At 41.6% G+C, this 21,866-nt stretch overlaps 1 protein-coding gene and 1 non-coding gene across 2 annotated transcripts in view; one reads left to right on the top strand and one right to left on the bottom strand.

Moving 5' to 3' along the window:
- The window catches only part of ptprr (protein tyrosine phosphatase receptor type R), a 197,044-nt gene that overhangs the window by 34,398 nt on the left and 140,780 nt on the right, over positions 1–21,866 (top strand). The window contains exons 2-3 of the mRNA XM_078567910.1: positions 9,830–9,943; positions 10,834–10,989. Of these exons, the coding sequence (XP_078424036.1) occupies positions 9,830–9,943; positions 10,834–10,989 (270 nt within the window). The remainder of the gene's footprint in view (positions 1–9,829; positions 9,944–10,833; positions 10,990–21,866) is intronic.
- On the bottom strand, positions 8,880–8,986 carry LOC144696839 (U6 spliceosomal RNA). Its single transcript, XR_013580251.1, has one exon. It is a non-coding gene; the product is annotated as a U6 spliceosomal RNA (small nuclear RNA).

Below are 21,866 nucleotides of genomic sequence, written 5' to 3'. Positions count from 1 at the left end.
TTGACTGGAAGCCAATGTAGATTAGTGAGCACAGGGGCAATAGGGAAGTGAGACTTGGTGCGAGTTAAGGGACAGGCGGCCCTTATTTGGATGGCCTCAGGATTACGGAGGGTAGAATGTGGGATCCAGCCAGGAGTGCATTGGAATAGTGAAGTCTAGTGGTAATGAAGGCTTGTTTCAGTTGGGAATGAGCAGAGACAGTAGTGAACTCAGGTGATGATGCTACAGAGGTGGAAATCGACAGCCTTTATGATGGTGGGAATATGAGGCCAGAAATTCATCCCAGGGTCAAACGTGACACCAAGTTTGCTAACAGACTGTTGCCAGGGAGTGAGATAGAATCAGTAACTAGGGAAAGGAGTTTGGAATGGACGCTGAAAACATTCATTCTTGCCAATGGAAAATCATAACAAGTGACTGTTTCCACCATAACCCCTCCACCTACCTCCTTGCAGGGGCAGGTTTGAAACCTGGAAAAAATCTTACTCTACGTCCCCTAGTTCTAGGTGCTCCAGCCAGGGTAATCAGCCTAGTTAATAAATCAGTTAATTGATTATTGACTTAACACTACTTGTTCCCTCACTCTGCTTTAGTGATGCTTTCACTGTAACATTTATCCCCTTTCTCTTGGATAATATGGATATTCGATATTGCTTCAGGCTAGCGTCATCCATTCTGTTTGCAAAAATACGAAAGTGCTAGCTATCCCTTTGCTGAAAAAAAATTCTAGCCTCCTGAAAATATTGGCAGGATTTACATTAAGCAGTGGAATCAACATAAGTTTTATTGCATTTGAAAAAAAATGAAAATTGCAATATCCTCAAAGCATATTGTTTGTAAGGATTCTAATTTCTAAGAGCTTTAACCTGCCATTGTTTGACATTAAAATTCAGTTGCTATGCAAATTTGGAAGCATATACCTCAAGACAAAACATTCTTGTGAAGTGTTGACAAGTGCTGCTTCCATCTGAGAAGCGATATCAATATTACAGCCACATAATTTTGTACAGAACATTGGCAGTGGCGCTTCTACAATCCATCAAGATGGTGATTTCCTTCCCTAGAAACATAATATAATCAAATAGGAACTCAAGAGACATTTTAAGTGCAGAAGGAACAAGCTACGGCTAATTAACATAGCATGCAAAGCTATAACAGCAGGAAACACGTTTTATGTTCTAATCTGCACAGGAAGCGCTTTCATAATCATCCTTACCTAGAAGTATGCAGATGCATTTTAATTGCAGTTCAGCATTTAACCTTTCCATCCAAGAAAAGGTATCAGCCATTTCCTGTTTTGAAGTAATAACCAAGGCAACTGTTTATAATTCGCAATATTTATGTCTGTCACGGGCTTCACCCTCTTCGTCTTCCAGTGTGGATTGAAGGTCATTCCAAAAGCCATTAAGGCCTTATCAAATATTTAAAACCTCTAGGCTGCCTTGTGCCTCATGTTGCATCTAATTATAAAAGACAAACTTCTACAAATGGAAGGATAGAATAATATTTACTATATGTCTAAGACCTTCCTGTAGAGTGAACTGATGTGTTTGTTTTAGAGTTTAAAAGGCAAAACTTCATGACCACAAGGTTTGGCTCCTTAGCAGACGGCTCTTTGGAAGCCTGGAGAAACAAAAATGGCAGCCGAAGCACTGTTGTTGAGTGAATACCATGTACTATGTTGTTGGAGGAGTGTTAAATACATGTTGGAATTAAAAGTGAATGCTGCTGGATTTTTAGAAGGAGTGAGGAAGACTTTGAATGCCTGTCTGCAGAAAACCTGCTGAGCACTACTGGGCGTGCAGGGATTGTTGCTGACTCTTTTGGGCTGCAGCACAACAGGGAGATGGAGCACAGGCAGCAAAGAGAGGAAACTGTGCACAGGGAAGGAGAAATTGGCTTTCATTAAAAGGCCATACCCATCTAGAGTATTCAGGGAGCACATCTCCTACCACCATCCCACCAGGAGCAGAGTCTGAAGTAGCTGTCATTAACAAGGAGGTGATCACTGGACAGTCACATATTAACAGGCGCTGGGCAGGCAACACAGCCTTCTGGATTCTCACTGCTGCAGAGAACAGTGTCAATCCCCCTCAGTATACTGTCTTGTACTACCACTAAATTCCTTTTTGTTCTCCCCACTGCCACTTGAATGGCTTCCTGCACCATGGTTCCATGGTCAGTCTGCTCATCCATCCTGCAGCTCCCACTCTCACCAAACAGGCTGAAAGAACCTCAAACCTGTTGGACAAAAGCAAAGGAGCAAAGTGCTCCTGCCCTCTGGGTCCCCTTACCTGTGTCATTCGCAGTCACAGTCTCCTGTCCCTGACCACTGACCAGATCAGAAGACCCTGTCCTAAGAGGTATGACTGCCTCTTGGTACAAAGGATCCAGGTAACATTCCACATCCCTGATGCATTAGTGTCTGCAGCTCAGCCTCCAGCCCAAGGACTCTGAGCCAATGCTCTTCGAGCCACAAACATACTGCAGACACGTTTCCCCTGGATCACACTGACATTCAGGAGCACAAACATGTTGCAGCCTTGACACAGCGCCTGTCCTGCCATCCTTAATGCGTCTTTATTAACCACTTAAATTATTTTATTCAATTCATTACTTGCCTTTTTTCTATACATTTTATTAACATTCCCACCAGTTTGTATACAATTTTAAATCTTATGAATAGAATAGACCTTAACCAGATACTCACCAAACAGCTTGTTTCTACCCCTGTAGAGCAAGAACTAATTCTTACAGGATGAAAAAGTTTAAAAAGGCAAAAGCAAACTCCCTTAACCATCCAATTCCAGCACTCTGTTCAAAGTTGCACTCCGTGTGAAGTCGCACTAAAATGTCTGTTTATGTATCCTTCTCAAACTAAGTAGTTAGCTGACCCCAGTTACAGAAAAACTGGTTTAAGCTGCTTTCCTTCATCAGCTAACTTCAGCTGTTCTTCCAGTGGAGTCCTGAAACCCTGCTTAAGGCTGGGAAATTTAGAATTTAGAGAGTAAATTTCCATTAAATGCTCAATACGAACAAAATTAGATTTTTACAAAGAGATTAACACTCCCCCTACTTACCCAAACTGCCAACAGTCAGTCGTGATGTACAATTATCCTGTGCCTGGTCGAGGTGTTGCAGGCAGCACACAAACTTTGCGCTGTCTGCTTATCAACATGTCAGTAGTGTGCAGCCCAGCGTTAAATGCGCTACTGACTGGCTACTAACCTGCACTTCTTTATGGCAGTCTACCCCTCGTAAAAGGGGAGGAGCATTTAGGCCGTTGCGCCTGGTGCAACTGTTAGTGAAGGCTTTGAGGAAAGGAATAACACTACCAATGAAGCAACAGGCCAGAGAGAAGACCCCCACATTCCCTGCTGTGGTGCTGCAGGCCTTGGTCTAGGAGATCAAAATGAGGAGAATAGGTCACATTTCTGCAGGGGGTCAGGAGGCCATTAAGGTATACCATGCAAAGGCAATGAGACTTGGTAGCCACGGGGGTAAATTCCAGGAATCTGGCCCTCAGGACCATGGCTGTACTGCCACAAAAAAGTCAGTGCATCTCATCCCCAGTGTCCCACTGTTTCGCACGGTTTAATGTGCCACACCTGCATCACTCACCCTTCAGCAATCTCTAGCAATTGGGACTCATGCCAAGCCAGCATTTATATGTTCCACTTCACTCTCACACAAAGAGGTGTCAGCTGTGGCTCAGTTCATAGCACCCTCGCCTTTGAATCAGAGGGTTGTGGGTTCATGTCCCACTCCCAGAAACCAAGAACTGTGATTGTACTCGAAACAGTTTCAATCTGTGACTGTTGATAACTCGAAAGAGTTTCACTCTCACACAATTACCAATGCTGCAAGCCTCACACCCAAATCTTGCAGCTTCCACGTACTTTCAGCTATGACTGGAACATATTGCAACATGCTCAGTAACACGCACTTCCCTCTCTTATACAAGCTAAATTCATATATAACAGGAGACAGCAGAAGGTAATCAGTGAGGGATAGGCACGCCTGTATTCCTGAGCCCTCTGGAGGAGATAGTGCTCCACATTATAGAGCCAGAGGTGACTGAGGCCGTAGCATCTAGCATCACCAAGAACATCCAGGATGCTGATATGTTCCTGTCTTATGCACCTTCTCAAATCCCAATTCCCCCTCAACTGACTATCTGAAACGTTTAACAAGCTGCAGAGAGTGTGACCATGACCTCTTGCCTCCCACCCCATTATCCTTCCCTCACCCCAATCCTCTTCTTGCACTTCTGCTCTGAGATACCCAAATCCCGCTGCCTGATCAGCCAGTGTAGCCTCACCAGGAAGGGTGCAACCTGGAGCAGACATGGTGAAGAAGTACCATCCCTTCAACTGGTACTCACAGCCACCAGCCCAGATCCTCAAGGCCCAGAGCTGCTCAAAAGTGATCTGCAATGCCATCTCCCTCATTGAAACCAGCTATGCTGCAACCACTGGGCTAGCACTATGTAAGAGCAGTAGGACAGGCAAAAGCACCCACAGAACGGGCACTGAAAGAATGCACAAAGCTGAAAAGCTCAGTTCTGCATTATTGGAAGTGTTGTTGGATAAAGTTATTATGGAATGGTTTTTGTGGTGTCTTTTCTTTCAGGATTTTGTCCAAGCAGACCAGTTGTGGTCCATAGCAGAGGGATGAATTATAGGGGAGCCAGAGTTTGACTAGTCATGCACAGACAGGAGTTTCAGGTTTGGAATACTCAGACTAGATACATTCCAATGAGAAAGAAAAATTCCAAGGGGAAGATCACCGTCCGTAGTTAACTAAAAAAGTTAAAGGTAGCATCAAACTTAAAGAAAAAAACAAATAATTGCACAAGGATGGGTGGCAGATCAGAAGATTTGACATAATATAAAGAACAGCAAAGAAAGACTAAAAGATTAATAAGGAGGGAAAAATTAGAGTTCGAGAGAAAGCTAGGTAGAAATATAAAAACAGGTAGTGAGACTTTCTATAGACATTTAAATAAGAAAAGAGTTAACAAAGTGAGCATTGGTTCTATAGAAAGTGAGTCTGTGGAATTAATAATAGAAAATAAGAAGATGGCAGATGAATTGAACAGGTATTTTACATCGGTCTTCACTATAGAGGATGACAGTAACATCCCAGAAATAGCTGTAAATCAGGAATTGGAAAGGAGAGAGGAACTCAGGAAAATTACAATCACCTGGAAAGTGATACTTAGCAAATTGTTGGAGCTGGAGGCTGACAAATCCCCAGATCCTGATGGACTTAATCCCAGGGTCTTAAAAGAAGTGGCTAGTGAGACAGTTGATGTGTTGGTTTTAATTTTCCAAAATTCCTTAGATTTGGGGAAGGTTCTATTCAATTGGCAAATAGCAAATGTAACTCCTTTATTCAAAAAGGGAGGGAGACAGAAAGTAGGGAACTACAGGCCCATTAACTTAACATCTGTAATAGGAAAAATGTTGGAAGTTGTTGTTAAAGATGTTATGTAGGGCACTTAGAAAAAGTCAAGATAATCGGGCAGAGTCAACATTCCCTTTGTGAAAGGGAAATCATGTTTAACCAATTGCCATGAAAAGCCAATTACCACCACAAATTACTTACGGGCATATTGAACTTTTTAAGTAAGAATTGTGTGCTTTTAAAGAAATACAAGCAAGGACACTGAGCAAAAGATGGCTGATAATGTAAAGTGACCACTTTCTGAAAAATTTCTATGTGGATTATACTGACAGACCTGTCCTGAGAGAACATGGAGTGTCGCACCTGAAAAAGCCTCCTTCAAGCAGAGAACTTGAAAGTGAGATAGGGTGTAAAAGACTGAACTGTAATCTCCTATGGTTACGGAGACGAAAGACTGATTTGCACAATGGAGCAGTCACCCAAAAATCCATCTCCTGTTGATTTATATCTCAGAATGTGTAAATAGTTCTGATATGAATGTAAGATGGCTATTTCCTTTCCTGGAATACACAGGAAAAAAAGCTAGTTGCAGAGCAGTGCAGTGTGTGCTGGTGTGTTGTGAGAGTGACAGCACAAGAAGACGAACTAGTTATGCCTGCAATTTCAGGCAAAATCTCCCTCTTTCTCTGTAGCTGGAGGCAAGGCTCAGCAGAATCCACAATCAAAAAGGAAATAGGACAGCCTCTTCAGCTACCCTGCAGAACCAAGTGTCTCAAAACCAACTGTGAAACTGCCAAACTCAGCTGTACCAGAATCACCCAACTTAATGGCCATAACATACCGCCATCTGTGCCTCCCGGACAAGCCAAAGACTGATTTGTATTTTTTAAATACTTTCTTTTGGACCCTTAACTTCTCATTTCTGACCTGTGTGTATGCGTGCTGCATTTTTATTATTTTTCCTGGGTTTTAGTGACTAATAAACTTACTCTTTCTTTGGCTCAAGAAAGCCTGGTTAAATTGGCTCCTTCTAAAAAAATAAATACATTTGGACTGGGAAAAGATCCCTTTTAAATTAATCTTGTTGCAACCAACCAAGGGGGTTGAATAAAGAAGGAGAGCCAGCTCACTCCTCCTCACCCAGGAGCATTACAAAATTGGGGTCCCATTCGGGAAATTAACAAATTGGGGGACCTTACCTGGGGACTGGTTGTAATTTATTAGAGTTCTTTGAAAGAGCCACATGTGCTGTGGATAAAGGGGAACCGGCGGATGTACTTTACGGAAGGTATTTGATAAGTGCCACATCAAAAGTTATTGCGTAAAATAAAAGCTCACGGTGTAGTGGGTAACATATTGGCATGGATAGAAGATTGCCTAGCTAACAGGAAACAGAGAGTAGGCATAAATCGGTCATTTTCTGGTTGGCAGGATGTAATGAGCGGTGTGCCACAGGGATCAGTGCTGGGGCCTCAACTTTTTACAATTTATGTAAATGACTTGGATGAAGGAACCAAAGGAATGGTGGCTAAATTTGCTGATGACCCAAAGATAGGTAGGAAAGTAAGTTGTGAAGAGCACATAAGGAGGTTACAAAGGGACATAGATAAGTTAAGTAAGTGGGAAAAGATCAGGCAAATGGAGTAAAATGTGGGAAAATGTGAAATTGTCCATTTTGGCAGGAAGATAAAAAAGAAGCATATTACCTAAATGGCGAGTGATTGCAGAACTCTGAGATTCAGAGGGGCATGGGTTTCCTAGCGAATGAATCACTAAAGGCTAATATGCAGGTACAGCAAGTAATTAGGAAAGCTAATAGGATGTTATTGTTAATTGCAAGGGGAATTGAATATAAAAATAGGAAGGTTATGATTCAGTTGTACAGGACACTAGTGGGACCACATCCGTTGATCTGTGTATAGTATTGGCCTCCTTATTTAAGGAAGGATGTTAATGTGTTAGAAGCAGTTCAGAGAAGGTTTACAAGACTCATGCATGGAATGGGTGGGTTGTCTTATGAGGAATGATTGGACAGGCTAGGCTTGTATCCACTGGAGTTTAGAAGAGTAAGAGGCGACTTGATTGAGACCTTTAAGGTCCCGAGGTGTCTTGACAGAGTGGATGTGGAGAGGGTGATTCCTCTTGTGGGAGAATCTAGAACCAGGGATCACTGTTTAAAACTAAAGTGTTGTCCATTTAAGACAGGAATGAGGAGAAATCTTTTCTCTCAGAGGGCCGTGAGTCTTTGGAACTCCCTTCCTCAAAAGGCAGTGGAAGCGGAGTTTCTGAATATTTTTAAGGCAGGGGTAGATAGATTCTTGATAAACAAGGGGGTGAAAGGTTATCAGGGGTAGGCGGGAGATTACAATCAAATCAGCGATGATCTTATAGAATGGCGGATCAGGCTCAAGGGGCCGAGTGGCCTACTCCTGCTCCTAATTCATATGTTTGTATGATCCTCGCAGCCGCTAAGGGGCCATATTCAATTTGTATCCCAATATATCTTTCATTATCTTCTTCAAACAGCTAACTAAATTAACTAAATAAAGGTGCATCTTTGCTAGTAATAAGCATTTGTGATTAGCAAATATTAAAATACTTTTTAAACATGAGAGAATTGAAGCAGTTAGATAGTCTTAGTCTCATTGGGGAGAATTTGCGCCCCCTGTCAGGGGGGTTGTGCGGGGGCGGATGGGGGCAGCGCGAACGTGATCGGCGCCCCTGATCGGGTCCGTGCCGCCATTTAAGAGCCGCCCAGTGTGACGCGTGCCCAGAAGCGCTGAGCGCCCTGTGTGGGCAGGGGGGGATTCCCTGAGTCGGAGCCTGTGCTCTTTCTCACATGAGCACAAAAGAGTGCAGAAATCTTCCGGAGGCACAGAGGTGCCTCAGGGAGATTAATTTCGGTTTTAAAAAGCTGAATAAAGAAAATAAAAAATTTTAAGACATGTCCCCTCATGTGACATGTCAATGAATTTTTAAAAAAATTTCATTCAATTTATAAACACTTCATGAAACCTCCTCCCGCCCTTAAGGTCGGACGGGCAGCTCAGTTTATTGGTTTAATTAGTTTTCAAATGGCCTTAATAGGCCTTTGACAGTTCGGCGGGCGCACAGCTGACTTGGCTGCCCGTTCGCCGAACTGAAAATCTAAAAGACACGCAGTGACGTTGGGACGCACGCCTGACATCACCCCGCGTCAGTTTACGTCTTGGCGAGCAGGCTCCGCCCCCCTCCCCCACCCCCCCGCCCCCGCTCGCCGAGCCGAAAACTCTGGCCAATTACCTCGGTTTGCTTCAAATGAAAGTTTCATAACTCTAGTGCTAAACTTCCCTCCTTTTGTTGTGTTAAAGCCACTTTCATATGGACAGATCTGGAGCCAGCCTTTTCCTTAACACTGGTTTATTCACAAAAAGGGGTGCAGTGCCACAGACTCCCCTTTTTCCTCCCCTATGCTAGGTGTTAAACTGTTTTTTTTTATGGAACGCTTCACGAATTTGCGTGTCATCCTTGCGCAGGGGCCATGCTAATCTTCTCTGTATCGTTCCAATTTTAGTATATGTGCTGCCGAAGCGAGCACAAAAAACTGTTTTTGATACCCTTGGAATTATTCCCCAAATCTTTCCCCAATTGGTGGCAGCTGCTCTCAATTACAAACTAAAGCATGCACTCCATTGTAGCATGATTCCAACATTAACACGCTGTGCCAAATACTTTCTTATCTCCCCAACAAATCTCAAATTCTAATTTTTGAGCATTGCTCAGAGACTTCTCTAGCAACTAATCACAGGCCCTTGGACAGAGTATAAATAAAGCTCATTTTCTGATTCCTTTCTTAACTTTAGCTTTTGAGAAACTTTCTTTTTTTCTTTTTCTTCTTGTTCTATCTGTTCATTGCTATGGTCAATGCAAGTTTGAACCTTTTCCTTTTGTATCTCCTAAGCTAAATATCCCTTCCCACATTCTTTCTTAAAATAGCATCTATTGTTCCGTGGAAACCAAGACTCATTGTTAAACTTCTAATTCATTCTTTTTTTAAGATCTCAAATCTCAAACTCCTCTTCAAGAGCTACAGGCTAGCTTTAAGCAGTGCAGACTAGCTTTAAGTGGTGCTGCCACTCATGAGATGCATCCTGCCAATGAACTTAGCACTGGCTGTGCGTGAGCATCATTTCAAGGATTAGGCAGCATGAAGTTGACGTACTGTGATGCCCATGTCCATTCTTGGGGGCTATCCAATCTAGTAACTCTTCCCCCATCCCAGTGTTTTAATTGGATTTGTTTCCCTTGTTAAAATGTGCTGTATTATAAGATGCCTAAGTATTGATCTATGTTTAGCAGAGCTTTTCAGATGTGGAACGCTTCTAGTGAAAACCTGATTCATAGCTAGCTTTGTTGAATTTTATCTTGTCCTTTTTTACAGGCCATGCAAATGGAAGTAAAAAAATTGAATATCACCTTACTTCGGATATTCCGTGAAGGAATAGCTGCTGCATTGGGTCTTCTACCACAACAAGTACATATTAATCACCTTAATGTAAGTTACCTTACAGCCACTGAAAACCATTGAGCAACTATATTTGCAGCATCCATCCACACAGGCCTCTTTATTTGGTTAAAAAAATTACGTAGTGTTATGATAAACCGCATAATATGGTCTAATGGATGTAACTATTATCACAGTATCACTTTGCATAAAAGATAGGTGTTTTTAAAATAAAAGGTAAAGCATTTTATTTGATTAATCTTACAGTGCCATAATTACAATAATTTAATTACATTAGATAAGTTATTGCTTGATCATGTATCAGCAACCACAGAAGAAAAGCAATTCACCATTAACATATTGTCCTTTTCTTTTTAATATGTACAAATGTCCAGTATAATGTTAGAGGACAAATTAACAGCTTATAGCACAGTCATTTTCAATATTGTTGGCAGTTACTTGAAACCTGCAGAAGAGCTAATGAAGACAGATAAGAACTAATGGACCCCAAAATGTACAGTAATGCCAGCAGCTTTATGAAAGATACTGCAATAATCCATCCTATTGTCCCCACTGTGTCCTTGGTTTTTATAATCTATCAGCTATAAATTCTGATTAAATATCTCACAAATGGAGTGTATATGAGGAATGAGTGAGCCTTAGAATACTGCTGCTTTCTCTTAATTGATTTTGTTTTGGATATTTGTGTAACCTTATTGATACTGTCCTGCACTTTAGAATAATATTAATTATATTAATATATTAAATGCTTGCAAAATGTAAAAAATGCATACATAAATTACACTGCTAAGAACTGTAGGTAGATGTAAAGTTATTTTTTCGATAAATATAATGCAGAAATGAGTTGAGAGTTGGGTGAATTATTTAACCAGTAACATCATTATCACCTTCATTTTTATGTTATTTGGAAAATAACACAGGGCAAGAAAAACTGCATTGAATTTTATATATCTTCAATGAACAATAAAAATGGCATGTTAGATCCAATACCTTCTAACGAAGTGATGCAGTCGCTCAATGTGAATATGCTGCACCAAAGTCTGTCAGAGTTTGGCATAACACAGGTTACAACTGAGGTAAGCAACTGTTCAATTTTGATGGTCTCAGTCGAGAAATATAAGCAGATCTCTACCTATTTTGGAAGACTTGTTGGTTGAACCAGATACTTCTAAGCTAAGCGGAGCTGCAAGTCTGACTAAGCTCAGTGTGTGTTCTAAGAGAAAGCTCATAAAAGAAAAAAATAGAGATTAACTAAAATGTCTGAGCAATAAATAATGCTATCTATGGTTACTCTCATTCAGTTCGTTTCTGTGTATTTTTACATTGAACGGTAGAAATTGTTATTCTACATTGCTGTAAAATATGCCCTTGCAGATAAGACTTGTTTTGATTTTTTTTAAAATTCTTCCACGGGACTTGGGTGTCGCTGGCTAGGCCAGCAATTTTAATTGCCCATTCCCAATTGCCCTTGAGAAGGTGATGGTGAGCCACCTTCTCTAACCGCTGCAGTCCATATGGTGTAGGTACACGCACAGTGCTGTTTGGGAGGGAGTTCCAGGATTTTGACCCAGCCAGATTCTAAAGTCTAGAATGTAGGAAGCAGATCGCTCTCACTTGTGTTTGTATTCATTTTGTTTTCCATGGGCTGCAACTTCTGGTCAGCTGTGCGCCCGCCGAACTGTCAAAGGCTTATTAAGGCCATTAAAAATGTAATTAAAATGATTAATGGACCTACCCATCCAACCTTAAGGTTGGAGAGCAGGCGAAGGGTCCAGGTGGCCTTCTGAAAAAACATGGGGCAACATTTCCCCCCCGCATCGGGGGTGGGGGGAAATGTGTGGGAGTGGGAGTGGGCAGGTGGGTTCCCGATCAGCGCCCCCGATTGGGGGTGCACCACCATTTTAAATGGGCGGACCAATGAAGGCCCGCCCAGTGTGACGTCTGCCAGGAAGCGCTATGCGCTCGCTGTGTGGATGGAGGGATTCCCTCACGCATGCATGCGAAAGAGCGCAGAGATCTCCCTGAGGCACAGCTCTGCCTCGGAGATCGGCTCAGGTTTGAAACGTTGAATAAAGGTTACAAAAAAATTACTGACATGTCCCCTCATGTGCCACTGTCACATGAGCTGGCTCATGTCAATTTCTTTTATTTAGAGATTTTATACAAATTTTAATAGCCTCATGAAACCTCATCCCGCCCGGAAGATGCAGCCTGTGAAACCTCAACCCCACCCCGCCGAAGGGGGGAAAATGTTGCCCCATATCTGGATAGAACAATGATTTTACTATGGAATGTGACTAAAGCTTTCATGGAACAGTGGCTCAATGTGAAGTGAATTCTAAGAATAGGAAATACTTATACCTCATTTTAATGTTTTTGGTAGTTGTTTTTGCTTTTGAGGATGAAAGGCGAGAACAGGATAAGGGGGATAAGAATGGTAGAAGGCAAGCTAAATGATCCTTGGTCTCTCTTTTTGGTCTAGTAGTTCCTATGTTTACTATGAGGGATGTCTCTGCTGTATGCTGGAGGACTGGATCATTTGAACACGTTTAGCAGCTGCTCCCCACATTCAGAACTCAAAAGGAAGACATCACAGAGTCACATGCAGAGTGAAATCTACTGTGCCCCAACAATGTGTTTATATCCTAATGGTCAGAATTTTCCGGTTAGTGAGCGGGGTCCGCTCGCCGACGCGTAAAATGACGTGCGGTGACGTTGGGCGGAATCCTCAACTTCACCGTGCCCCATTTAAATTTTCAGGTAGGTAGGGGTGCAGCAAAATCAGCTGTGCGCCCACCGACCTGTCAATGGCCAATTGAGGCCACTGACAGAGTCATTAAACTAATTAATGGACAAGCCAGGAGCCCTGGCGGGCATTAGAAAAAGCATGAAACCTCATCCACGGGCAATATGAGGTTTCATGCAGGTTTTAAAAAATGTAATTAAAGTGTATTTAAAAGTGATGGACATGTCCCAACTCATGTGACAGTGTCACATGAGGGAACATGTCAGGGAATTTTCTTTTTCTATTTTTCAGATTTTTTAATGTACAGCCGATCTCCCTGAGGCAGCACATAGCCTCAGGGAGATGATTGCAGTCTTTCGTGTAAAAGGCTGTTTGGCTGACAGTCAATCATCATCCATTTAGGTAATGAGTCTTTTTGCTTTCCAGTTAGTCTAGGAAGGCAGCAAGTCACAAGGGTGGATGTGCTGGCCAAATAATGACTGGAGCATGGGGGCAGTCATGTGATGAAACCTCCAGGAATATATTTAGTCACAGCTGGCAACCCTATGGCCTGAATGCAGCTTTGTTCAACTGGCTGCATTTAGGAAAACCAGGTCCAGATATAGCCTAACCAGCAATCCTTAAGAGATCAGTTGCAGGCTGCGATAAAAAAAAAGTAAGTTTTGTAAGAAACTGGGAGCAATAGAAGTAAAAACAAAAAACTGCAGATGCTGGAAATCCAAAACAAAAACAGAAATACCTGGAAAAACTCAGCAGGTCTGACAGCATCGGCGGAGAAGAGCAAAGTTGACGTTTCGAGTCCTCATGACCCTTCAACAGAACTCAATAGAAGTGATCCTTCCGACTGCACATTAAAACTACAGGCTAATTCCAACAACCGCTTGCCCCAGTTCCTGGCTGCTTCCAGCTCTGTCCTGATTGCTGCCTCCCTCCCTTTCCTAATCACCACCCCCTGTCTCTCCCAATCTCTTTCGAAACCCCCCTCACCTCCAGGCCTACTTGAGGGCTGCTAATGGCAACCTGAAGATGTCCAGCAGTTCACTGGTCTGAGGTAAATGAGTCCCGTGGCTCAGAATAAATATGTTACTTTTATTTAAGCACTGCAATTGCAAGAGAAAGCTGAATCCATAGAAACCAATACAACCCACTTATCCAGCATCCCAGTAGTGGCAATGAAAGGATACTGATGAACTTTGCAGCTCAACTAAGAAATGAGGAGGAATTTCTTCCCTTAGAGGATCAGCAGTCTTTAGAATTCTCTTCCCCAGAGAGCAGGGGAGGCTGGGCCATTGAATATACTCAAGGATGAGTTAGACAGATTTTTGATTGACCAAGGGTTACGGGGGGCAGGCAGGAAAGTAGAGTTAAGACCGCCATCAGATCAGCCATGGTCTTATTGAAAGGCAGAGCAGGCTCAATGGGCCGAATGGCCTATTCCTGCTCCCATTTCTTATGGTCTTATGGGGCGGGATTTTACGGCTCCCTCATGGTGTGCGGCTAGAAAATGCAGCAAGCCGTTCAAAAGTCCATTGACTTCGGTGGGATCGGAAAATTCCGCCGGCGGTAAGGGCCACAAAATTCCGCCCATGACCTTATGAACTGAACAGGCGTCATTCAGTGAATAAATGACTGGCGCAGCAGGCACCACTTAATAACTTCACAGCGCAGCAGGCACCAGCAAGTTAATAATGTGACACTTTAGAGGGCACCAGTCATTGAAGAAATTAATGGAACTGCAGGCTTCAACAAATTAAATTTGGAAGCAGGTGACAATGAATCGATAAATTCATATACTACTGGGCACAGCAGCAAATAAATTAATGGAGCAGCAGGCACAGCATCAAAGGGACAAATTACTGGAGCAGAGAGTACGTTAATAAATTAACAGGACAGCAAACATCATCGAATCAGTGCAATCATAGAATAGTAGGCATACAACGCATTGAATATAGTAATGGAGTGGCAGGCACCAGTGAACCCATGTTGCATCAGTCACACCAACTCATCAGTCATGGAAAACCCAACAAAATAAGAACATAGCAGTGGACAAACCAACAAATTAAGTAATGAAACAGAAGACAACAGTGAATTAAAAAAATAATTAAACTATGGGCATACCAAAAAAAAATAATCTGTCAATGATTGGAGCAGCAGGAACAGCAACAGCCATTAAATTAATGGAGTTTCAATGTTGAATATTGATGCATAAAATATGAAACAAAATCATGGCATAACACAAGCAAGGTTTATCAACAGATGTAGATAGCTGCCAGGAAATTACACATTTACAAATCGAGCCATATTACAGAAGTTGGTATGGCACACATGACTTAACAGTTTATAGGTATATAAAGAGCAACTGGCTGGAGGTAATGATAAAGGAGTTCTGGCTGATTGAGTTGGCAAATCTTGGTTTATTGTGGCTGTGTGCACGAGACTTGTTTGTATTTCCGCAAGCTTGGAATTCTTTCAGAGTGGAAGATGGCAAACCGCTGATTCATCTCACTGTTGTTTACTGGAGCTGGCCTGATGACAGCTGAGCAGGTGCTTATTTGACATCTTTGAAGTTTGAGTCCTGACTGAGTCACGTAGTTCAGTTTGTTTTGCTATATTGTGTTCCGGCAAAGTTATCCGTTGTAGGCCTAGAGGTTAGTGAAGGGTATTTGTTTTATTTATTTGTTCATGGAATATGTGACCAGCAAGACCAGCATATATTGCCCATCCCTAATTGCCCTTGAGAACTGGTGTTGAGCATTCCCCATTGCACTCACATACAAATATTCCCCAGAGGGTTTACTGGAACTGGGAGATGTATATATGTTTCCCACAAACAGCAGGTTTTCGTACCCTAGAAAGGGAATTAGATTCAGAAAGGAGTAAAACAAAAACAGAAAATTGAAGGACCTTTCTTTTATTCTTTCATGGGATGTGAGCATCGCTGGCAAGACCAGCATTTTTTGCCCATCTCTAATTGCCCCTGAGGAGGTGGCAGCGAACTGCATTCCACCCGATGTAAGTACACCCAAAGGGAGGGAGTTCCAGGATTTTGATCCAGCAACAGTGAAGGAACGCCGATATAGTTCCAAGTCAGGACGGTGTGTGGCTGGGAGGGAATTTATAGGTGGTGGTGTTCCCATGTGTCTGTTGCCCTTGTTCTTCTAGGTAGAGGTCGCAGGTTTGGAAGGTGCTGTCAAAGGAGCCTTGGTGAATTGTTGCAGTGCATCTTGTGTATGGGTACACACTGCTGCCACTGTGCGTTGGTGGTGGGGGATCAAATGTCAAAAGCTAACCATGTGTCTTTCTGCAACGGACATTATCAGGGTGGAGACAGGAAGATGGCAGGGACCCCACCTACCCCCTCCCAGCTGATTAAATGTCCCCCGCCATCAATCTTGCCACTGGGGAGGGCATTAAATTCTGGCAGATGTGCACTTCCCAGACTTCCTTATGCAGATGCTACTTCTTTTGTAAGTCCAAGGCACACAATTAAGGCAAATAAACTGGTATACAAGGAAATCATCTCTAGCTTCCATCTGCAATTTTGTGAAGAACAGATTGTAATGTTTTCTGTATATTCCAGTGCTACGATATATCTGTTTATCTTTCGAGCACGCACGTTTAATTCTCGGTTTAAACTTGCAAACTTTAAGTTTGCTAATGAACTTAGAGAAAAAATTATTGCATAAGACATACAGGTAATATGTTCAATTAAGGCAGACATGCAATCCAAACAAATGCACACACAACTTTTGACTGCAGACTTTGAAAAAATGTATGCAACACTAATACACACAATGATGCCCCTTAATGCAACAAAATTAGCGTACAGTTGTGCAATCGGGCCTTTTCTATCACTTGCTATAGGAAAGCCAAGCACTATGAAAATTAATCATATCATTACGCAGCTTTGTAATTTTGTGCTTGTGCGTTAGTTTTGCTGCTAGTTTTTTTTAGATGGAAGTAACAGTGAAAAGGATAGAGCTGGTTTCATCATCGTTGGCTGCCCCTCATTTCGAGGATGACGTCTACTCGGTGTCATGAGTTTCTGCCCTGGGTCTTCATTTGACCAAATTGGCCAATTCTTGACCCATAGAACCTTGGGAACATGGGGCAGGATGACCCTCGAGGTAGTGGGATCCATGGTGCAGGATTTGTTCCTTTTCTTTCCTTCGCTGCCACCACTTTGCCTCATCATTAAGGCATTGGGACTCAAAGCGTGGTACAGCTTGATGGACAAGTTGTCGTCATCCTGAGCAATTGGTAGCAAGCTCCTCCCAGTCATTAATTAAACTCCCGCCGCGCTTCAAGGAGAGCTTCAGGGTGTCTTTGAAGTGTTTTCTTTGTCCTTCCCTAGAATGTTGGCCATTTGAGAGTTGAAAAAACTGGTGGGGGAAGATACTTTTTGGTCACCCTGTCATCATATCCAGTCCACTGAAGTTGATTTTGCAGGATTTTTGCCTGAATGCTTGTGGAGCTGGCTTCAAGAAGAACATTAGCAATTGTTTGATTGTCCTCCCAGTGAATCCAGAGGATGCAGAGGAGGCATTGCTGATGGAATTTCTTTAGCGCTCTTATGTGTCGCTGATATACCGGCAAGGTTTCACTGCAGTACAGGAGTGTGAGATGAGAACCGTTCTGTACAGTAGGACTTTTGTTGACTTGTGGAGGTCTTCATTGTCAAACACTCACTGCTGTAGTTTGTAGAAAGCTGTGCTGGCACAGTTGATCCAAGTCCATCAATAAATTAGCTTCTTGTAATTGAGTAAATAATTCTTCCAGATGCTGTAAATGCTCATCCCATGTCTGACTGAGAACTATTAAGTAATCAATATAAACAGCACAATTGCTTAGACCTGCAATTACTTTGTTCATCAGGTTTTGAAATGTTGCAGGTGCATTCTTCATACCAAATGGCATGAGTTTAAATTGATATAGTACATTTGGTGCCACAAAAGTCGATATCTCCCTTGCTCTCTCCGATAATGGTACTTGCCAATATCCTTTTAGCAAGTCAACCTTTGTGATAAATTTTGATTGTCCCACTTTCTAAATACAATCCTCCAACCGTGGTATAAGATATGAATCCGCTTTTGTCACCGCATTCACCTTTTGATAGTCCACACACAGTCTTTGTGTTCTATCCCGTTTTGGTACCAGTACTGTAGGTGAACTCCAATTACTGCAACTAAATGAATTTTTTTCTACACTTGTGATAACTTTGCCAGATTTAATCTATGAGGATGTTGCCTTATCAAAGATGAAACTGTTACAGAGACATCGTGTATAGCTAAACCTGACCTCCCCAACGTATTCCCACAAATAGGTTTGTGTGACTGCAATAGTTTTTCCAAACCACTTTGACACTGTCTGGAAGGTAATATTACAACATTACATTTAAATTTTCAAGTGCCCCCTCATTATATGACTTGATTAGAGGAAAATCAAATTGAGAGTCCTGCATTTCTATCCCTTTCTCATTATCTACCACCACTAACACCTCCTTTTGGTCCTCTTCCCTGTCAAAGTACTTTTTAAGCATATTTACATGACACACCCTCTGCTTCTTTCTTCTATCTAGAGTATTTATTAAATAATTTACTTCACTCAATTTCTTTTCAATCCTGTAAGGCCCACTAAATCTTGCCTTTAATGAGTCACTCAGTACTGGTAACAGAACGAGCACTTTCTCTCCAGCAATAAAGCTGCGAGCTTTAGCTTCTTATCTGCCTTCACTTTCATTACTTGCTGTGATATCTTTAAATGTTCCCTAGCCAACTCACATGCTCTGCCCAATCTCTCTCTGAAGTTTGATACATAATCCAGGAGAGTAGTAGATTTTGACCCACCAATTTCTCATAAATCAATTTCAGTGGTCCCCTTATCTCAGGGCCTTAAAATAGTTCAAAAGGACTAAAATCAGTCAATGTATTAGAAGCGTCCCTAATAACATAACAAGAATGGGATTCCTCTATCTCAATCCTGTGGATAACCCTGACAGTATGCTTTCATCATAGTTTTTAAAGTTTGATGCCATCTTTCCAAAGCCACTTGTGACTCCAGATGATAAGCTGTTGAATTAAATTGTTTTCTCCCCAAACTGTTCATTACTTCCTTAAGCAGCTGTGACATAAAATTTGGACCCTGATCTCATTGTCTTTCTTTAGGTAAGCCATATCTTGCAACACATTTAGCTAACTCTTCCACAATCTTCTTAATTGAAATATTTCTTAAAGGTCTTCAGGAAACCTGGTAGACACATCCACTATTGTCAATAAGTACTGATTTCCACTTTTAGTCTTAGGGAGGGAACCTACACAATCAATCATGACCCTAGTAAAAGGTTCTTCAAAGGCTGGTATTGGGATTAAAGGTGCCGGCTCAATCATTGCTTGTGGTTTCCCTATCACCTGACGTGTAACATGTTCTACAGAATTTGACTACATCCCTATGCAATCTTGGCCAATAAAAATGTTTCTGTACTTTTGCCTGTGCCTTTCTAATTCCTAAATGTCCCCCTATTAGAATTTCGTGAGCAATCCTCAGAACCTCATTTCTATACCCTAATGGGATAACAATCTGATGTAACTCCCTATAGCTTTCATCTGCTGAGACATGATCCGAACTCAATTTTCTCATTAAAATATCACCCTTAAGGTAATAACATTCTGGTATACATTTTGCTTCTGTTTCTGAGTAAGCTTTCTGACATTTGCAAATCCTTTTGCTGCAACTCAATTAACTGCCTTGAGTTAAACACTTCTCCCAGGCTTTCTTCCTGAACAGTGTTATCAAACACAGTGCTAGCTAATTGGATTTCAATACCTTCCTCCTGCCTTTGAACTGTCTGTCCTTCTTGTTTCAACCTGTGTGCCTGTGATCTCATTATCACACAATCCACAATCACAATCCAGGATGCTGCATCTGTAACAGCTCTGTTGAAAACACTTCTACAGGCTGCTCAACTGCCTTAGGCATCACCCGCATTTGTGATCCAGCTATATAATCACCCAGAATAAAATGGACAATTTTTCCACTACTCCAACAATAACTTCACCTGTTTTCCATTTACTCTTTAAATTTATCTTCCACAATGGAACAGGTTTAGCATCTCCATGAAACCCACTTATCATCATATGTCCCTGCAATACTCCCTCTGAACAATAAATATCACTATCCCACAACATTAAGGATTGACTGGCCCCTGTGTCTCTTAAAATTTAACATCTTTACCTACTCCACCTAGTACACATGGAAAGACTTTCCCTTCACACACAAAATCTTCAAACATTTCTGCAACCTGCTCCTCAGAATTCCCTTGGGTAAACTATGAACATATTCCCACTTCTTTACCTATCACTGATTCCCCCTGTGTTTTACTTGTACACAAACCACTTTTTTTCTGTGCGTGAATCTCAGAACCCACAGCACTTTTACTTCCAGAACTTTGCTGCACCTCAATAATTCCAACAGATTTTCCCTGCAAGCTCCAACACACTGACTTCGTGCACCCCACTTTATTACAATGAAAACACCTCAGCTTTCGAATGTCACTTCTACTCTCAGCATCTTCATTTTTATTCTGAACAAAAACTTCCTTGGACTTTACAGCTACTCCTCTTCCCTGACTACCCAACTTCATTCACCTTCCCACTTTCTATCCTTTACAGATTAAAAAGGGTAACAAAAAATGTTTAGCTTTATGCACTAACTCGTAATCATCGGCTCTCTCTGCTGCTTGTCTTACCATTTGAACCCTCTGTTCCTCCACGTGAGTTCTTACTACTGAAGGAATTGAATCTTTAAATTCTTCCAAAAGAATTACCTGTCTAAGAGCTACATATGTTGTCTCTATTTTTAACACCTGTATCCACCAGTCAAAATTACTTTGTTTTACTCTCTCAAGCTCAACATAAGTTTTCCCAGGCTGTTTTCTCATATTCCTAAATTCCTGCCTGTATGCCTCCAGAACCAATTCATATGCACTCAAAATAGCCTTTTACACCACATCATAATTCACTGATACTTCTTAAGACAGCAAAGCATACACCTCATGCACTCTACCCACCAACCTAAACTGTAACAATAATGTCCAGTACTCCTGTGGCCATTTCAGCTGTTTAGCTATCTTCTCAAATGTAATAAAGAATGTTTCAATATCATTTTCCTCAAACTTTGGAAGAACATGTACAGATTTAAATATCCTCCCACTGGGTTCTAGTCTAGAGGTACCTCCTTCCTCACCTCCTGGCATCTCTTTTTTAACTGCCAACATTTTCGGTTGGAATTTTCTCTCTTTTTCTCTTTCCTCCTTCTCTATTTTCACAATTTCTAACTCCCTTTCCTGTTTTCTTTCTCTCTCCTGCCTTTCTGCCTGTTCCCTTTGGAATGCCCTGTCTCTTTCCTTTTCTTCCAATTCAATCATTTTCATTTGCAACTGAATTTTAGCCTATTCCAATGAACCACCCCTTGAAGAACTCCATCTCTCAGGTATTCCTTCCAACTTCAAATGCTGTGCTATCATTTCAATTATGCCTGATTTCCTAGCCCCCAACTGTAATTTATCCGCTAACTCTGTTAACTTGCTCTTGGATACTTTTTGTAATCCAGAGTTATATCTTCTACTTCCAAATAAAATTTAGCCATAGATACAGCTATTTTTGCAGTCTCACCACTTCCAAAGCACCCACTCCTGAATTTAAAGTGCTTCTCATACTTGTTGCCTTAAGATTCACCAATTCTAAAAAAAATCAAGGAATTTCAAATGTATCCCACCAAGAACCCCTGATTATTATGACACAGCCAATGATAAAGGCTGAGTTGCCCAGAGGGAAACTTGAAACAACTGTCATAGCCCATTTTTGCAATTTGTATGTTTCAAGATGCAGGCTTTGAATTCAGTAGTAATAATACCACCGAGTCTTGAGGTTTTTTATAAAACTAAATTAAACATTTGTTGATACAAGAAAAATTGTAAGCACATACATATGTCTACAGAATTACTACTATAATAACTACAAAAACCCTCTAATTAATCTGACTTTCAGTTACACTCCTGTTGAGGCAACTATAAAACTCAGATTTTAAAAGACTCCAGGCAAAGCACATTTGACCTTACGAATCCAAAATGAGGTTCCTTGCAGACACAATTGTGGGCGTAGAGGCTGGTTAGATCTTAAATGCCTCTCCCTTATACACACACACACAAAC

Source organism: Cetorhinus maximus, chromosome 22 (genome assembly GCF_964194155.1).
Source record: "Cetorhinus maximus chromosome 22, sCetMax3.hap1.1, whole genome shotgun sequence".
Lineage (NCBI taxonomy): Eukaryota > Metazoa > Chordata > Chondrichthyes > Lamniformes > Cetorhinidae > Cetorhinus > Cetorhinus maximus.
Note: the sequence above shows the minus strand (reverse complement) of the source record. Positions and strands in the feature narration are given on the sequence as shown.